This window comes from Cinclus cinclus, chromosome 9 (genome assembly GCF_963662255.1).
Source record: "Cinclus cinclus chromosome 9, bCinCin1.1, whole genome shotgun sequence".
Lineage (NCBI taxonomy): Eukaryota > Metazoa > Chordata > Aves > Passeriformes > Cinclidae > Cinclus > Cinclus cinclus.
This window is the reverse complement of record NC_085054.1, coordinates 28,094,911-28,114,345: the sequence shown is the minus strand read 5'-3', so window position 1 is coordinate 28,114,345 and position 19,435 is coordinate 28,094,911. Positions and strand designations below refer to the sequence as shown.

General features: G+C 49.3%; 1 protein-coding gene across 4 annotated transcripts in view; it reads right to left on the bottom strand.

Annotated features, from left to right (window-relative positions):
• The window catches only part of FMNL2 (formin like 2), a 114,963-nt gene extending 95,924 nt beyond the window's left edge, over positions 1–19,039 (bottom strand). For all 4 annotated transcript variants that reach the window (XM_062498117.1, XM_062498115.1, XM_062498116.1 and 1 more), the window contains exon 1: positions 18,923–19,039. In XM_062498117.1, coding sequence (XP_062354101.1) covers positions 18,923–19,039 — 117 coding nt within the window. The remainder of the gene's footprint in view (positions 1–18,922) is intronic.
• Between the last annotated feature and the right edge of the window lie 396 nt (positions 19,040–19,435).

Here is a 19,435-nt window from a genome sequence, read left to right as displayed (position 1 = left end):
GCCACAGAGGATCAGGAAAGTGAAACTTCCCCAGATTCCTGTTTTCCTTAGTTAAGCAATACCAGCACAGAGATTTCCCCCAAAACTCAGGAAAATTTTGGAAAAAGAGTGTCCCACACATCCCAAAAGCAGCCCTTGTCTGGGAGCTGGGTTTGGACAGAAAAGCCAGAACTTAAAAGGTGGCAGACGGAGAGAAAAGAGCCCTGGCATCCCAAAAAAAAAAAAAAAACCAAAAGCCAGAGGAACCAGAGCCATGCAGTCTGAGGCTGGAAAAGCTCCTTTGTGTCCCTGAGCTGTTTTTATCTCCCTGCCAGGGTGTCTTGGGAGCCTTTTCTTGTCCACATGGAATTAAATCCACCCCAAAGCAGCCGTGGGAGCTGCTCCCAGCTCCAGGGCACTAAAATCCCCCAGGAGCTGTTTCAGCTCCCAAAAGGGCTCTGAGCCAGCCAGGATCTCCTGGAGCTCCACGGACACACGGCCACATGAGGAATAAACCGAATTAAGGGTGGAATTTTTGTCCCAAAGTGGCTGAAGCCCAGAAACATCTTTGAGCTCAGGTGCTCTCAGAGTGCCCCAATCTCTTGTTCCCTGCCAAGAGATGCCAGGCACAGGCTCCAGATGAGTGGAATTATTGGGATTATTCCTCTCCCCTTGCCAAAAATCTGAACATCCATTAAATTAATTTACTTCCCAGTTTCCATCTCCCTGATCAACACCTTGCACAGGCACAAAAAGCAGTGTTCAGCATCCCTCCAGCAGCTCCACTTCCCCAAACAGGCCAAAACCACACCAAGCCTCAATAAAAAACACATAAATAATAAATACAACTCCAAAAAATGCCTTCTTTCCCCCCAAATTTCTCTTGTTTTGCCCTTAACCACTTGTGTCCCATCTTTCCCAAAACTGCTTCCAAAACCAAGGCTGTGGTGCCAATTCTCTGCTGTACAGCTGAGCCTAAACAACAATGCCAAAACCCAAGATTTATTACAATTTATTAGGATTTATTCCAGTGCAGAGTCAATAAACAGCTCCCAGCATGGAGCATTTTGCCCTGATAAGCCTAAATTTGGGGGTGATGTCGTGGAAGTTTAAGGAATTGAAAAACTAAAATTGATTTCATGTGTTTAAGGCTGCATTAAAAAACATTTGCTGGGATTATTTTTGTCAGGACACCCATTCAATTGGATTAATTATCTTCATCTGTCAGCATTCCAAATATTGCCATAATGAAAGTGATTAAACAGTCCATTGTTAATTATACACACTTATATTCCTGCATCCATTCCTGTATCAATCTAGGTCAGGCAAAGCTCTGCTTTAAAAACCAGGTGAGCCCCAAAAACATCAAATAAATGGGAAAGCTGAACCTGGAAACATCCTGGATTTCAGGGCTCCTAAGATTTCCCAATCCTTTTCCTAAATTAATGCCCAGAAAGATAATTACTGCAGCTCTGCACTTCCACGTGCCATTAGTGCTCCTGCCTTCAAAGGAATTTATGGAGATTTCTCCTCCAAAACCAAGCAGGGAAGAGAGCCTTGCTGGGAGTGCTTGGCCAAGAAACTCCCCATTTGTGGGAATTTCCATCTGGTGGGAATGCTGGGCAGGAAAAACCCCGATCCAAAGCACCAAAGTCGTGTTCATCCCTTTGGGATCTGTTCATCCCTCTGGGATCCGTTCATCCCTCTGGGATCTGTTCATCCTTTTGGGATCTGTACATCCCTCTGGGATCCCTTCATCCCTCTGGGATCTGTTCATCCCTCTGGGATCTGTTCATCCCTCTGGGATCCCTTCATCCCTTTGGGAACTGTTCATCCTTTTGGGATCTGTTCATCCCTTTGGGATCCCTTCACCCCTCTGGGATCCCTTCACCCCTCTGGGATCCGTTCATCCCTTTGGGATCCCTTCATCCCTCTGGGATCCCTTCATCCCTCTGGGATCCCTTCATCCCTTTGGGATCCAGACTCCTGGCTGCTCCAGCACTCATCCCACTGCATCCATCCACGTCTCCAGCCCAACAATGAGCTGGATAATAATTAAATAATAATTAGAAATTAAATAAATGTCTATAACAAAATAAATACAAATACATTTTAAATATGTAAATATAAAATATTACATACATAAATATAAAATATATAATATAAAAATATGAATAAACTATAAATACAAATAAATATGACTATATAGCTATATTAATATTACATATTAATATATAAGTATAAAATAAATAAAATACATCAAATCGATACAATAAATATAAATTTATTTTATATATATATAATTTAATAAATAATAATCACTACAAAGCCCATTTTTATCTTCCTCAGCCCAGGGGTTAACCCCAGCTGAGAAATAAAGACAAGCAGCAGATTCATGCTCAACATCTGTGGGCCAGAGCTGCTCCTCCTTACGCTGGGCTGCGTCTCAGTCGGTTTCCACAAAATCAGGGAAGGACAGGCAGGGTTTTATCCAGCAGGAATGGTGCCTGGAGAGCAGCTCTGCCTGCCTCAGCTGCTCCCTGCTAGCTCCCAAACCACTGGGAAAACACAGCCTGAGCCTTGGCTGTAAATGGGAAAATATCCTGGATTTTCAGATGCACTTGCATGATGCAAATCCCTTTGGGACAAGGGATGGAGGGACAGGACACAGGGAATGGATTCCCAGGGCCAGAGGGCAGAGATGGATACTGGGATACTGGGAATCCCTGGCTGGAATGGAGTTCCCAGAGCAGCTGTGCTGCCCCTGGATCCCTGGCAGTGCCCAAGACCAGGTGGGATCATGGAAGGTGTCCCTGGGAGCAGCGCTGGGAAATCCTCACATCCCTGCTTTGGGAAAACCATTCCATGATTCCAGATCACATCCTTCCCTGCCTGGGCAGCACGATCCTGCCTGGAGCTCTGCTGGCTCCTTCCCATCCAGGGAAGCTCCAGGAACACTCCAGACATGCCACTGGGATGGATATTGGGATTCTGGGGTATTGGGAAGGAAGTCCCTGAGAGCAGCACTGGGAAATCCTCCCATCCCTTCCCAAACCATTCCATGATTCCAGGTCACAGCCATCCCTGCCTGGAGCTCTGCTGGCTCCTTCCCATCCAGGGAAGCTCCAGGAACACTCCAGAGACTCCCTGGCTGACTGTGCCATAAATAACCCCGGCACTGAATTACTGCAACAGCTAAAACTTAATTGAGTCACCCAGGAAATTACTGGAAAATGATCCTTGTTTTTATCCCTAAGCTACTTAAGGGCATGCAAGCAAACCTGTGGAATATTGAATCAGGACAAGAAGGGATAATATTGTCTGCAAGCAAAAACAAAAACAACAACAACAAAAAAAATCCCTAAAAGAACACAACAAAACAAGACCAAAAAAAACCACACCCTGGATTAATTTCATCAGAGAAGGATTAAGTTATGGAAAAGAAGCTCTCCTAGCTCAGTCCAGAGCAAAGGAGGCAGCCAGAAAATAAAAAGGTGCAGATGGAATCACACAGAGGAGGAGGAAGCGAGGCGGCCAAGGGAAGGCAATACACAAAATAAAGGAGCATTTTCAGGAGCCACCCTGGCTCCAAATACACTGAGATTGGATGAGTTCAACTCCTCCATCTTCAGATTCAGGCTGGAGTAAAGCATAAAAGAATAAAAATCTGGAGAAAATTAAGAGATGAGAGGTGCCACAAAGAATTATTGCAGCATCGGGAAGGATTTCACAAACTAGATCCAAAATATTCACAACTCAAGAGTCCTGAGTGCTTGAAAAGGTGAAGAAAACACGGGGGGAAGGAGCAGGGGTGCACTGCCACACACCAGGTTCAAAATGGGGGAAAAAAGGGAAAGGAAATATCCGTTCCCAAACACCAAAGGAAAGGAATGAAAAGAGGGTGTCTGAAAGCAATAAATCTGAGAAATTCAACATACAGGATGAGAACACAGCAAATCTATCTGAACCCAAACTTTAAAATAAACTGCTCAAGTTGTGCGGCCAGGGATGAACAACGTGAGCATCAGACACCACAGAACAGACACACCTGCTCCCAGGTTATTCCCTGTCTGGGAACAGCTGAATTCCCATTTTTTCCCCAGGTTTTCCCAGCTTTAGAAAACCCTCTGAAGCACAGAAGGGAAAAGCTGTGGTGGTGCTGCACCCCCATCCTGGGGAGGACAACACCAGCTTCTCCCTCTGGTACCCACAAGTTCTTGGCTGGGGGACAAATTCATTTTTCCAGGGATTTTTGGGGACCAGACCAATCCTCAGGACTGCACTGAAGTTTTGTCCCCTGTGCTGACAGCAAAGGTTGCTCCAAGCTCCTTTTTCTACCAAGAGAACCAGGGTGACAAAATCCAAAATTAAAACTCTCCAGGCTTTTTTCTGTGCTCAGCAGGATTTTTTTTTTTTCACCCTGCAGCCCCCTCTGGCACACAAAACCTGGCACCCACGAGGAGATCTGCTCTTCCCTGGCTCCCAAAAAACTCCCTGGAGCAAGGAAGCCTGCTTTCATTCCCAGGACCAATCCCTCATCCTGCATCACCTCCTAAAAATCAGATTACGGAACTCTCTTCCCCTAAATACCAACATTTAAGATTAAAATATCTCCATTTAACACCCACTCCAGGCACGCATCCCTCCTGAATCTCAACACCTCTGCTGCAACTCCAGCTCTAATATTCCTACATAAAAACAAAAATAACCCTTTACTCGGAGAGCTGGAAGTCACTCCTGAAATGAGGCATTTCCAGAGACAAAAACCTCTTTGGCTGGGTGAAAACGGGACAGACTTGGGGCAGCAGCAGCATTTCTGACCCTCCAATTAAAAATCCTACACAATCCCTGCATTTTTTACCACTCCAATGCTGGACTTGAACGGGCTCGTGCTTTGTTTTTCCCTGGACTTTCTATTCCAGGTGCAGATTTTTTCTCTGATTTCCAGGTTTTTCTAATTGCAGCCTGCAGAATGTGAGGCTGCCTGCTCCCCGTTTTTGTTTGGGAAATTGCTGATCCATTAGCTGTTAATTAGCATCAATTCTGCTGCTGGAAGCAGTGTCTCCATCCCTCTCCACTCATTTCCTAGGAAGAAATGGGATCCAAGAACAAAGCTCTGCTTTTCCCATTATTCCATTCATCTTAGGCACAAATATTGGGGTAATGGAGTTTATTCAGCCTCATTGGAGGCTTTTTTCCTGGCTTCCTGGTTCAGGAGTTATCAGGAATTACTTGATGTTTAAAAGGGATTTTTGAGGATTTGATGTATGGGATTTGAACACATCCTATTTTAGGCTGGAATGCTGTTTTAAGGAAAGGGAAGCTTTCATATGAAGGTAAAAAACACCAATCTGTGGCATTTAATCAGCCACTGCCAGCCAAACCCAAGGCACCACTGCCCTGATTACATTGAATTTTAAAAATTATTAAACTGCTCCTGATGTATCCCACGTTGAAGAGCGTGCAGAAAATCACTTAGGGTGATTTTCAGACTGGCTTGACCTCAAAAAAAAAAAAAAAAAAAAAGAAACACCCAAACCCACACAACCTAAAAACTCCAATCTGTTTTCCAGATGATTTAACCATTAAATAAAAATCTGCCTAGGATTTAAATTGGGTATGACCAAGTGAAATGGTTGTTCTTGTAACAATAAATCCCTGCACAATACGGTGCTACCACAACCCAGGGGCTCTGGGAAAAAAAGATGTAGCCCATTAAAATCTGAAAAAAAAAAGAAAAAAAGAAAGAAAGTTTTATATTTTCATATGGGTTGAGCACTGAACAGAGGGAAGGAAGAATCCAGTGTAAAGTAGTACCTAAAAATCTGTTCAGAAAGGTTTGTAAGTGCAGCTGTTGCTTTATTTAGAGTAAAATAAAGCTTTTTTTTTTATTTTACATGAGTTCCAGTGTTGCATGGGAACCGAGGGACTATTAACACCTGGATAGGTGACATTTTCCAGAGATCAGAATGTGAGATAAAAGTAGGAAAAATGGCATCAGAGCTACACAAGATTTGCACAAACCTCCCAGAAAAAAAAAAGGCGAGGAGAGCACTGGGTTCTCCTGGCAGGAACAGCAGGCACTGCTCACACATCCCCGCTGCTGGGAAAGGAAAGGCTGCTCCAGTCCAAAACCAGGAGATAGAGAGTGGGAAAACAATTAAAATATAATAATAGATAAAAAACAGAATAAAAGTTTTAAAACTTAAGTAAAAGTACTGGAAGATTGACTGTAATATAAATAAAAATTTATAAACATTTAAATCCAGACAAAAATACCGTCTCTCAAACACTTAATCCCAAGTCTAGCAAAAAAATAAAAATAAAAATATTTTTTTTCTTTTCCCCATCTTTGCCATTTTGATGGATTTCCATCCCACATTCTCCAGACCCCTCCTCCTCCACCCCAAGCACACAAACACCACAGTTCAGCCTCCCACTAATGCAAAAAAATGTTAAACCCTGCTCCCTAATGAGGTGGATTTGCTGGTGGCATGTTGATATTTCTCCAGCCACATTCCCTCCCACGAAGTTCCAAGAGAACCACAGAGCTGAGGTCCTACAGCTGGGCTGGAAATATCCAGGAACGTCCCAGGAATGGGGCAGGGACAGCAACCCCAAGCCAAGGATCAACCTTGGCCAACCCCCTACCCTTGGCTGGGCACAATCCCCAGGGGAAGGAGCAGCACAGACATCTCCAGGGCTGGAGGCTGGCCAGAAAAACTCATAAATCTGCTCTTTGAATCACTGTCTGAAGCCTTTATCACTATTATCACTATTATTATTACTATTATTGTTATTATTGTTATCGTGGCGCACTGAGATGCTGCAAGAGCTGCTGCTGCTGCTTCCAGCTCCCAGGAGGAAAGGGAAAGTTTTCGACCCAAGATTTGCTGGTCCAGGGGATGAGCAAGAAAAAAAAAAAAAAAAATCTCTGCTGATTGAAAAGAGGAGGAAAGAGCCAGAATTCAGACACCCTGAGAAATAAAACTGGGTCACTGCTGAGCAGCAGAGGGTGAGTGCGTGGAGCTGGCAGAGGAAGAGCAGCCGTGCCCATGGATGTGGAATCCCCGGGACAAGGTCAGAAGGATTAGAGCAGCCCTGTTCCAGCCCCTGAGCAGTGTTTTGGCTACACACAGTGAAGGTCTCTCTGTTTTCCCTGCTATCTCTGGAAGAAAATCATGCAGGAAATCATGGCTAGAAGGAGTTTTTAAAAGTGGCTGTGCTGTGAGCCCAGGGATGGGTGGCTCTGGGGCAGACCCTGAGCTGTCCCAGCAGGAACTTCACAGCAAGGAATTCCCAAACTCACTGTCTGTGAGATGGAATAAATCCAAATCTGCATTTTCCCTGTGTTAGAGAAGGGGTGATTTCCTCCCTCATCTTTTGGGTGATATATTTTTGTGTGAAGAATTTTGGCAGAGCCGCAGCAGCAGCAGCTGCACATGGTACCCAAATAAGCCTGAAGGTTAAACTTGAAATACTAAAGCAGGTATTTGTGATGTTTCAGTGCATCTGTACATCTATTTGGGTGCTGTCGATACCAGAACAAGTGATACTCTGGTTCTTGCACCTCGAGTATCCCCAAGCACTTCCTCCGAGCACCTCCAACAATTCCAACAATTCCAACAATTCCCTGAATGCCTCACAAGTGCATCGGGGGGCTGTTTTCACTCCACTTGCTGAACAGAAGGGATAATTCACCTTTAACAAAGATCTGCCATCAGACAGAAAATAAACACCAGCAAAACCAAACAAACAATAGCTCTGAGCTTTCCAAATAAAATTCCTTTTCCCTTTCAGTTGTGCAACCTTTTGTACCCGAGCCAGCAGAGAATTCACTGCCTGAGAAGAATTTCATGCTTAATCAATTTTTTTTGCCTCGCTGGTGTTTGTGGGTATCCCAGTTCCTCCTCTTCCCTGCAAATCCAGCTCAGGATACCTTGGATCTGCCACATCCAAGGATGCAGGAGACAACTGGGGACTGGTTTTCCCGGCATTCAGGAATTTATTTTCATCCCCCTGGCTGCTGAAGGAACCTGAACAGGGATCGTGGTGCTCAGCACGGAAGGACTCAGCTCACAGGTTCATAAACACAATTTATTTTGTGCTCTAACTGAAGCACTTGGATGGGACAGGATCTTTCCCTAGCATGGAGAAAACCCACCTGCCTTCTGCTCAGAACAGGCTGGATTTCCAGGAATACACCTCTTGCTGCCTTACCAGAGATGGGAGAGCTCCTGCAGACTCAGAGGGAGCCAGGGATGCCTCGGGCAGGAGAAAAGGTCAGCACAGCCCCACACCTGAGCCTGAAACCTCTGCATGGGCTGAGCTGAAAGGTCAGTTCCCTCTAATCCACACCAAGTCTGAGACTCAAGCTTCCCAAATTCCTCCATTCGATCTGGGTCAGCTGAATCACCTCTGAGTGTGGTCAGCACAGCAACAAGGAAAACACCCCTGACTATCCCAGGTATCACAGGATTAAAGGAGTTTAAAAAACTACGATTTAAAAAGCAGAATTTTAAAATAGAATTTTAAAATTAAAAAAATTTAAACCAGAATTTTAACATTTTAACATTCCAAAGAATTTAAGCACTGCGCTTTCCCCGCAGTGTTTTGTGCATGTCATTCATCTGCTCAGGCACAGAACTGTGGAATTCCAGAGCAGTTTGGATGGGAAGGGACCTTACAACCCATCCCATCCCACCCCTGCCATGGACAGGGACACTTCCACCATCCCAGGCTGCTCCCAGCCCCTCTCACTCCTCACCTTCCTCCACAGCAGGAGAGGCTCCTGAAAAATTCACGGAGACAAGAAAAAAATATCCATCAGGCACAAAAGTTCTTGTTTTATTTAGCAAGAAGAACACCGTGCATTTGCCACGCTCAGATACTCATTTAGATGATCAAGAGAACAGGAATTTGCAGCTGAAGCTCTGACACAGAGCTGAGCTCTCAGACACAATTCCTTGGGAAGATCTGACAGCTCCCAGACTATTCCAGGAAGCTGCAATTTTTCAGCCAACAGCTCGCAGCTATCCACCCCAGCTACCTGTATCACACGAGGATTAAATTAAATTAATCACCAAACACTTCCTGGCTCAATGCGTGGAGCTGGAGTAATTATCCCGACATCAAACGGACTCTGGCTACCTGCAGAGGGTCGTGGCTACCAGGCAACACCTGGCACCAGTGCCATGAAAAAAAAAAAAAAAAAAAAAATCACTCCTGAGCCAGAGCTTTTTGTAGGGATGGCATGGCCAACCCTACAGTCCTCAAAAGTGTCACCTCACTGTTCAATCTGCTTCCCATCAAAACTCCTCCTGTCATAATTCATCGCCGTGCCCCCCTGCACCGTGTCCCAGCCTGCTGCCCGCGGAGGGGGAATAATAAATGGAATTAATTATTATTTACATTTCCAGTTTTAGGTTTCTTCCAGCTGAGAGGAGAGACAAGCTCAGCGCTCACCCAATATCCCTGGGAGAGTGCACAGCCACACAGAGGCTCCCCCACACACACTCAACATCAAAGCTCCTGTTTGAGCAGGCTTGAAGTTAAATATTTGTGATAGTTAATTTATTTGATCATCTGCACTTGCAAGGCTCAGAGCTGGGCAGAGAGGCTTTCGAAGCACTCCCAAACACTGTAAATTATTGGGAACCTTTGTCAGAAAAGTGCTGTATAAACCCAGCCAAGCCATTTCCATCCCTTCCCAGGCCCTGTGGATAACGGTGCCACCCAGCCAGCCCCAAACCTGCCCCAGGTGGGACTAGGATATTTCTCTGTCTTCTGGAAAGCAGGACAAGGGGAATCACAGGGGGACACGCCAGGATGCTGGATGGATGAACAACCAGGATTTCTGGACTGAACAATTTGCTTCTTCATTGTAATTACTGGCTTCTGAAAGACTTCAGTAACTTTGCCAATTTGTACAACCCTCTATTCTCTGCTTTTGGCCTCCACTGTGCAGTCATTTTGCAGACAAACAAGGAACAGATGTACGATCTAGAGCTGCCCCAAGTCCTTTTATAGTAAAGGATTTCTGGCCAAACAATATATATTAAAAAGAAAAAGAGAGAAGGGGGAAAAAAAAGGAAGATTTTCTCTATTTTTTAAGGTATCTCTCACAACCCCCAAACACACATACTGAAAAATCTGAAATTCCTTCCTGCGATTCTGGAAGGCTCAAGAATGTTCTGTCCTTGCCAAGGCCCACATGGGGAGACCAGCTGGAGCTGCCCACAAACTTTGGGGACACCAAGGGCAGCCCGGGGGGCTCCTGCTGCCATCACCAACCCCTTCTGCCTCCAGACCAGCAGGACAAAACCTCTGAAAGGGCAGGAGGGCAGAGTGACAGAATTCCAGAGAGGCTTTGGTTGGAAGGTTGGATAATAAATAATTAAGGATTATCCAGTGCCATGGGCAGAGACACCTTCCACTGCCCCAGGCTGCTCCAAGCCCTGTCTGAGCTGTTCTGGAACACCTCCAGCGATCCAGGGGCAGCCACAGCTGCTCTGGGAAATCCATCCCAGCCAGGGATTCCTCCCCCGTATCCCAAAATCCCAATAGCCATCCCTGTGGGATGTCTGGAGTGTTCCTGGAGCTTCCCTGGATGGGAAGGAGCCAGCAGAGCTCCAGGCAGGATCGTGCTGCCCAGGCAGGGAAGGATGTGATCTGGAATCATGGAATGGTTTTCCCAAAGCAGGGATGTGAGGATTTCCCAGCGCTGCTCCCAGGGACACCTTCCATGATCCCACCTGGCCTAGGATACTTCCAGGGATCCAGGGGCAGCACAGCTGCTCTGGGAACTCCATTCCAGCCAGGAATTCCCAATATCCCAGTATCCATCTCTGCCCTCTGGCCCTGGGAATCCATTCCCTGTGTCCTGTCCCTCCATCCCTTGTCCCAAAGGGATTTACATCTGAAATCCAGGATGTCCTGTCCCTCCACAGTTAACACCACTCAGACAACCTGACGAGGGAAGTCCCAGCCTCTGGGAGTTTTCCTGTGGATCTTCCTGCCACGGGATCCCTCCCTGGGGCCCAGCCCAGCTCTGGGAGTGCTGTCCCAGCAGCAGGACAGTTCCCAGGGTGCCCGTGCCGAGGTGTCCCTGATGTTGGGAAGCGCCGGGCTCCGCTCCAGCTCATGATCCAGGACACACAGCCAGAGCTGCAGCATCCAGTCCTGGAGGTCCAGCGCGGCCCAGCTCCCATGTGAGGAGCATTCATGGCCAGGACAATGCCCCTATTCTGGTGCTTTATGAATATCCTCCCCAAATGTATGTTTAAGGCTGCGCAGTCCCCGCAGACAAACACTTGTTTTGTTAAAGAGATCCCGGGGTAAATTGAAAACCACCACACGCTCAAGTTCTGCAATATGTTACTCAGAGCACAGCATCTACGAGTTTTCTACATCAGCCAAGTGTTCCTGCAATGAAACATCCGTGGAAGGCATTATTTTAGGAAGAGGCAAAACCTGGGACAGATTAATGCTTATGTTTTGCAGTGTATCCCTACAGAATTCTGGGCATTTGTGTTATTGGAACTACGGAGCAGATCAGGGTCAGAGGTGCGAGTGAGAACAGGGGTGCACATCACAGACCTTCCACCACGCACAGATCACAGAATCAGGGAATATCAGAGCTGGAAGGGACCCACGGGATCATGGATCCAGCTCCTGGCACTGCACAGACACCCCAAAATCCCACCCTGGGCATCCCTGGCGGTGTCCAAAAACTCCTGGAGCTCTCAGTGCCCAGCACCCTCTGTGGGGGAAGAGCTTTTCCCTGAAACCCAACCTAAACTGGGAACACCACATTTCCCAGCAACAGCGTGGGCAAGAGCACAAGCCTTGGGGACAACTGGTCCAAACACAAGAGGCGATGGAAACCTGCTCAACCCTCCAGAACTGAAACCAGGACGTGATAAACGGGAAATTCCCACTTTTTAACAGCTCCAAGTGCTGCTACATGTCCAGCCTTTGCCCCAGGGATGCTGTGCTGCTGGAGGCTCAGGGGCAGGGATTTTCTCTAACCCAAACATAAATCAAACGGAGCAAGCTGGTGTCACTTACTTCCCATACCGAATTCCCAAATGGACTCTCCCAAACAAAGAAAACAATAATCCAGCTGGAATTTGTCTAAAACGTGGCTGCACACTGCTCACCACAGCCGGGTCACCAGCGCTGCCTGCAAGCACACTGCAAACTGCTCTGTTGCTTTTTAAGCCTGATCTTCTTCTTACCAAAGAAAAATCCCATTTACACCTCCCACCAGAGAGAAAAAAAACCCTCCAGAGCCACAGCTCCAGCCTCCTGCGGTCCCCACACCTTCCCAGGACACAGAAAGGGAGCAGGAAAACCAAGCCCTGCTCGTGTCTGGCTTCCTGCACGGGCGAAGTGTTTTGATCCTGATCACAAAATGCTTAATTCAAACCCAAGAGGCAGCTCAGATGCTTAAAAATAAACTGAAGTGCTGCTGCATTAGCATGTTCTGCATAATTCATGTGCTCGTGCTGGGGAGGTCACGGTGCCAGAGCTCCAACACGGATTCCTGCGGGCACAGCCGGGTGCCAGCCTGCCCTGCCAGAGCCAGGCCAGCAGGGAGGATCACAGAATCCCAGAAATCTGGGTTATTCCCAGAAACGCTGCCCTTGGATCCTTGGCAGTGTGTCAGGACAAGCTGGACAGGGCATGGAGCATCCTGGGATAGTGGAAGGTGGATGGGATGGGAACAATGGGATGGAATTGGGATGGGATCAGTGGGATTTAAAGTCCCTTCCAAGCCAGCCCATCCCGGAATTCTGTCACTCTGGCCTCCTGCCTTTTCCAAGGTTGCGTCCTGGTGGTCCAGGGGATGGTGATGGGAGCAGGAGCTGCCCTCGATGCCTCCAAAGCTAGGTGGGATATTGGGAAGGAATTCGTGGCTGGGAGGGTGGTCAGGCCCCAGCTCAGGGTGCTCAGAGCAGCTGTGGCTGCCTCTGGATCCCTGGAAATGTCCCAGGCCAGGTTGGACACTGGGGTTTGGAGCAGCCTAGGATAGTTTTGGTGCTGAAGTGGCACCAAACTGTCCCGTTGGACATCACCAACTCCAACAACTCGTGCAGCAGAACCTGCACCAAAACCCACGGGATGTGACATTCCCTGTGCCCTAAATCCCCAGTGGCACAGCAGTGCTGGTGGCCCTGGGGCACAAGCCTGCCCAGGGACCCTCGGCAGCCACCTCCCCAGTGCCACCACCCAAACAGAACATCACAAACCACGGCTGGCCCAGCAAAGGAAAGCAAAAGCAAAACTGCAAAACCAGTGCCAGGGATTCTCCACCTCCCAAGGAACACTGGGCTGCACTCATCCCCTCCATCCCAGCCACCCAGTTGGGAGAACAGCAGCAGCCTGGAAAAGGAACAGAACACTCCAAATTCCAAGTGTGTTTGGGGGGAAAGGCAGGGATGGCTCAAGGTTTGCCTCTCAGTAACCTCCCAGTGAGCAAGCTAAAATCTGAAATTGAATGTCAAAGGTTGGTTTCATTTTAGGATGGATCCCGAGCAAGAAATGAGGAGGAAAACAAAATCCAGCTGTTCCTGCAGGGCCATTCACCCCCTCAGTGATGAGGACACAGATTTAAATCACTTCTTCTGACAGACTGGGAAGGAAAAAAAATCACTTCTTCAGCAGGTGCTGGACTTGAAATGAGAGCAGGAGATTGCCTGGACCCTGTTAAACCAGGGGCAGTGCTGATCCCACATGGAACACCAGCCCAATCCTTTCTGCAGCTGGAAGGGGCACCCAAAATTCCAGCAGGGAAAAACACTCCCCTTCTCCAAAGCAGCCACACAAACACAATAATGATTTCATTACCATGCACATCTTCACATGGATGTTTTATTCCAAAAAGGGGTTTGGAATCTTTAAGAAGTCACCTGAATGATTCACAGTCTTTGCCCAACAAACCAAACCTACTGCAAAAACACCAGTGTACTTCTGAAAACACAAGAGGAAATCAAACACTTCGGTTTGGGTTTGTGATCTGCTGAGTTCTGCTGTTCAAGGGCAGAAGTTTCTGTGCACTTTAAAACTTTCCCATGCAGCAGGAAAAGCTAAAGTGATTTTAAAATGAGAGACTAAGGGCAGCCACCTGTGGCTTCAAGTCATTCAATCACCAATCAAAAACTACTCAAGAGCTACTGATTTAAACTCTGAATTTCACCTTGCACCTCTCCAATTCTTTCTTTAGCATCACCCATGACATGAAGTAGTGCACAAGAGACCATTTACACCTGAGGGCCAACTCCTGCACGACCTTGCTCGTGGAGACAAAATAAAAACAATAAAAACAACAAAACCCCCTTTATCTTGCGCACAAGGTTAAGGAAGTTGATAGAGATGTTTGATAAAGCTCAGTGCTCACAGGAAAGAGGATGGGGCAGGTTAAAGGTAAAGGCAGAGGTTTTGTTTGACCTGTTGTTGTTCACTTTAAACGAAATTTAATGTGTCATTTAGAGGGTTCATCCCTCCACCATCATCCAAATTAGTGGGATTATTTGGCATGGAAAATTTGTACACTGAAAAAATATATGCATCTACATCAGCCCAGCCATTCTTGGAGTCTTCCAGGTTTCCAGGAGCTGAAATTAAGTTTAGCAGGGTTACCAGCAGCTAAATACCCACCACAGTACCCTCCTATTCCAGACACCCAAAGGAAAAAAAATCAGTTTCACAAAAATGATCTCCTGTGATGTCTGGGTGGAAAAACTTACAAATGCCATCCCCTGACTGACAAAGCAGCTGGGCAGAAGTGTCACCACCCAGCACTGCTGTACATTTCACCCCTCTGAAATATATACTTAACAATGTGATTTATTAGGTTTTCTTCAAGCGAAACAGTCCCTGACCAATCACTTCAAGGAGACTTTGAGGAAAAACCCCAGTGGCAGGAGCTGAGGCCTGAACAAGGAAACCCCACAGGTCTTTTGGAGATCTGGATTCTAGAAATCTCATTTTCCTGAAGACTCCTAAACCCAGTTTAGCATCTCTCACCTCACAATACCATCCCACCTGTACCAGGTATTTCAGGATCTCCACTCAAATCCATCCCAAGGGAATTCTGTCACATTTAGGGATCACAACAAGGAATCCCACCAAAGCAGGGAAGCTCATTCTATCCCACAGATATCTCCTGTCGTGCTCTGCAATGATTTGCAGACCCTAAACCATACATATATATTTTATAAAACAATGCCTAATACATCTGATAGACAATGAGGAAGGGCAACAGCTGGGAAATATTAAGAGTTTTCACACTGAGCTTCCAAATTCTTCAGCAGGAGACACTCAAAACTCTGCCTTCCCTGGGATGGAAAATGATGCTCGGACAAAATCCAGTGGGAAGAAGGGAATTCCAGCAGGAGGAAGATGATCCTGTGGGCAAAGCAGGAACAGGTAGGTGGCAGGAACAGCTCCCTCAGCCTCTGGCCAAGCTCTCCATCCCACAGCAGCGGGCACAGAGGAGCCCTTTGTACACCCCAGCCCCACTCGGAGGGGTAAGAGGATATTTCCTGTTAGCCTCGCCGCAGATTTGTAATCCAGCAGTCAAATTATGTCAATCACAGCTCATTAGGCAGCGATTTCCCCTGCCAAGCCCGGCCTGGCTGCTTCCTCCAAACCACGTGGCATCTGCAAACGTGCAGCCCCGTCCTGGGTTCAGGGAGACCACCCTGCTGCAGGAGCTGGGAATTTGGGATTCGCTCCCACGGCTCCCAGCTCCGGTGCCACCGTGGCTACGGACGATTCTGGCACCCCTGGTTTGCTGAGCTGTGGTTTCCTCTCTGAGCAGAGCAGGGGTAGCCACCAGAATTCAGGATTTATGCCCATGAACGCACAGGATAAAGGCAGGGAAAGATCCAACACGGCTGAGGAGGAGAGAGCACCGGGGAAGGGACAAGGCTGGGATGCTCACCAGGGGATGTGCCAGTGCTGGGAAGCTCAGAGCCAGAGCCAGAGCTGAGACCCAGCACAGCCAAATCGGGAACTCGGTGGCAAAACTGGGAAGTTCAGAGTCAGAGCCAGAGCTGAGACCCAGCACAGCCAAATCGGGAACTCGGTGGCAAAACTGGGAAGTTCAGAGTCAGAGCCAGAGCTGAGACCCAGCACAGCCAAATCAGGAACTCAGTGGCAAAACCACACCATGACTTCCCCGAACTTCACATTCTCATGCAATCCTGACAGATAGGGAATTATTTCACAGGAAAATGGAATTATTTCACAGGAAAAAGGGAAGAATTCACATCAGTTGGAGAGGATGGAAGAAACAACACTCATCTTACAGACTGAAACCTGGATCTCTCTTGGGCTGTCCTCCACATTTTCCTCCTTGAAGTGCACCTTCCTGGAGCACACACACACAGAGGCAGTCCTCACCAGCACAAACTCAACACACAAACCACAGCAGTGCCAAAAACAGCACCAGGGGACACAGAGCCACAGGGATGTGTCACCCCCTGATGCTACCGCCCAACAGGAGTGACACAGAGCCAGTGGCAATCACTGTCCCTCCTGTCGGCTCGGGACATCCTTGGGAACTCTGATGGCACAAGGAGCACAGATTTGAGATCTTCACCCAAAAAATGGTGACCTGGAGCAGTGCCCATCATCTCCTGCAATTCATGCACCTCAAGGAGGACCAGAAGGCAGGGAGGTGACAATGTGTGCTCCAGGTGACCAGGTGGATGCTCCAAGGGACCAGGTGGATGCTCCAGCAGCTGGACAAACCACTGCACCAGAACCCTTTCTAAACACAAAATCCTCTGACAGCCCAGCAAACACAAGCTGGCACACATCCATCACCTCCAGGCACATCATCCCCTCGCTGAAGGGACTCCAGAGATCCTGGAGCAGCTCAGGACAGCATGTTTGGAGTGGAAAAAAATAAAACCAGCTGGTGTCTCAGCACTCACGGTGAAACCATGGCCAACCTGTGCTCTCCTCGTGGTTCGGAGGGCCAGGGCTCCCTGCTCTGCACGAGGGGAGAGAATAAAAACTTCCAAACACACAGGAGGGACCTCTCCCACACAGAAATGGGCACAACCTCCCAGGGAGAGGACTCCAGACCTGCACACAGCAACTCGACGTGTTCATCAACGTCTAAATCAGCCTTGGGAAATTCATTTGAGAGATGAAAATTGGTATTGTCAGCACAGCCCTGCGGGACCTCACCAGGGCTCCGAGTGTGCCAGCAATGCTTGTGCCAGGCTAATTTCTCAAGACAGCACACAGAGAAGGTGAGATTTAGTCTTATAACCTTCAGCATCTCCTTCTTCATACTCCCTTCTCCTGACTAATCCTCTCTCCCCACAGAAAATATTCCTCATGGTTTTCCCCCTGAATCATTCCTTTCTCGTTAGTCCCTGCACTTCTCCTGCCTACCCCAATCTGGGGTTTGACCAGTGGCACAGTCATCTCTCCCTCAGAGCCACAGAGAGAGCAAAATAGTAACAGGCTGGCTGTTTATTCTTTCATCAACTGGTCAGATATTTCCTGGAAGCTGCAGCAACACCAGCCATCCCTGGCTGGCTGCAGGAACAGCATGAAGGTGATTTTTTGGTGGTGTATGAGTCCCATCTTGCAGCTTCTCTCAGTGGGGGAAATCCATCCCACACTGTGTTTGTACAGACTGTCCACCTGCATGGTTTGCCTCTCCCTCCAGCAAAGCTGCAGCACTCATCCTCCCAGCCTTAACTGAAGTCCAATTGAAAACCAGAAGGTGCCAAGGACCTCAGGAAATGACAGGCTGGGTGCTGTTATCTCCTGTATAGACCTTACACGTTTGCAGCGCTGCCCCAAAAGACGTCTGTGCCTTTTACTGATCCCATCCATCAGCCCTAACCCAAACCCACCGATTTCCTCCCGCAGACCGCGGAGCCAGGAGCCTTTCTAGCAGTTACAGATGAACCCAGGCTCGGTTCTGAGCCATGTGGGAGCATCTCCCATCTCCAACACGACCCCCGACAAGAGCAACGCGGCGCCCGGCTTTTCCCCACCGTGCCTAATAATCGCAACATCTCACTCGCCATTTGGCTCATCAGTGGGGGTTCCTGGCTGAATAGGCTTATTCTTTTCTTAGACATGATAATCTAATTGGGTCTAACCAGAAATAATCCCCAACACACACACACACCAGTTGTGAATCCTCGCCCAGCGCTCCAGGGAGCTGGGGGGAGGCTCTGGGATGCGGGTCGGGAATTACCCCGGCCGTGCCGGGCTTCCCATGGCATTACAGCGAGAGCAGGGCATGGCACGCACATGGAGCATTCGCCCTCCTCCCCCAGCTCCCGTTCCACACGCAAACGTGGTTCCAAGTTAAAAAAAAAAAAAAAAAAAGAAAGAAAAAAAAAAAGACACGGAGAAAAAGAGATGGGGCGCGACCGCACCGCTCGGGTACCCCAAAGGAACCGCGCAAGGAGGGAGAGCTCAGCCTTACACTGCAGGGATGGGCAAGGGCTGCTGGAATGAGCACAGCCGGGGGGAGAAGGACCGGGCTGTCCCTGGGTGGGGGGACAGGGCTGGGGTGTCCCCAAAGGAGAAAGCCCGAGGTGTATCGGGGTGCACGGCAGAGGGGTGTCCCCGGAGGAACCGCGGGTGTCCCCCCGAGGAGGAACCGAGGGTGCCCACAAGGAGGAACCGGGGATGTCCTCCCAAGGAAGAACCGCGGGTGTCCCCCCGAGGAGCCGCTCCCCGCGGGCTGCGCTCCCCAAGCCCGGGGCCCGCCCGGGCCGGGGCACGGCGGCTCTCGGGGGCACTGCCGAGACAAAGAACCACGGCCCGTCCCGCGGGCGGCACCGCCCCGCCGAGCCCACCTGTGCCCGGCCGCGGCTCCTTCTCGAGCCAACTTTCCTTCGCTCCGCTCCCCCCTTCCCCTCCCCTCCGCAGACAATGGGGCCGGCGCTCAGCTCACCAGCACCACGGCGAAGCGCTCCTCCAGCTCTCCGGGCTCGGGCATGGGCAGCTTCAGGGGGACGCTGTGCGCCCTCAGCTCCGTCTGCTGAGCGTCCACGCTGCCCGCGTTGCCCATGGCGGCCCGAGCTCCGCGCTGCTCCGCTCGAGCTCCGCGCTGCTCCGCCTGAGGGCCGGGCGGGCTCCGCGCTCTCCGCGCTGCCCGGGCCGGGCGGGCTCCGCGCCCCGCGCTCTCCCTTCACGGCCGCGGCCGCTCCGCCGCGCCGCCGCCCGTCATGGTTCGCCGCCCTCCTCCTCCTCCTCCTCCCCCCGGGGCGGGCTCGCTCCGGCTCCGGCTCCGGCTCCGGCCCCAGCCCCGGCTGCGGCTCCCCCGCATTGCCGCCCGCACAAAGCCCCGCTCCGCCCCCGGCCCGCGGCGCCATGGGACTCGTAGTCCCGCTGCTGGCCGCGAAGAGGGAATGCCTGGAAAAGGATGGGGAAGAGTGGAGAAATAAGGGGAAGGGGTGGAGGAGAC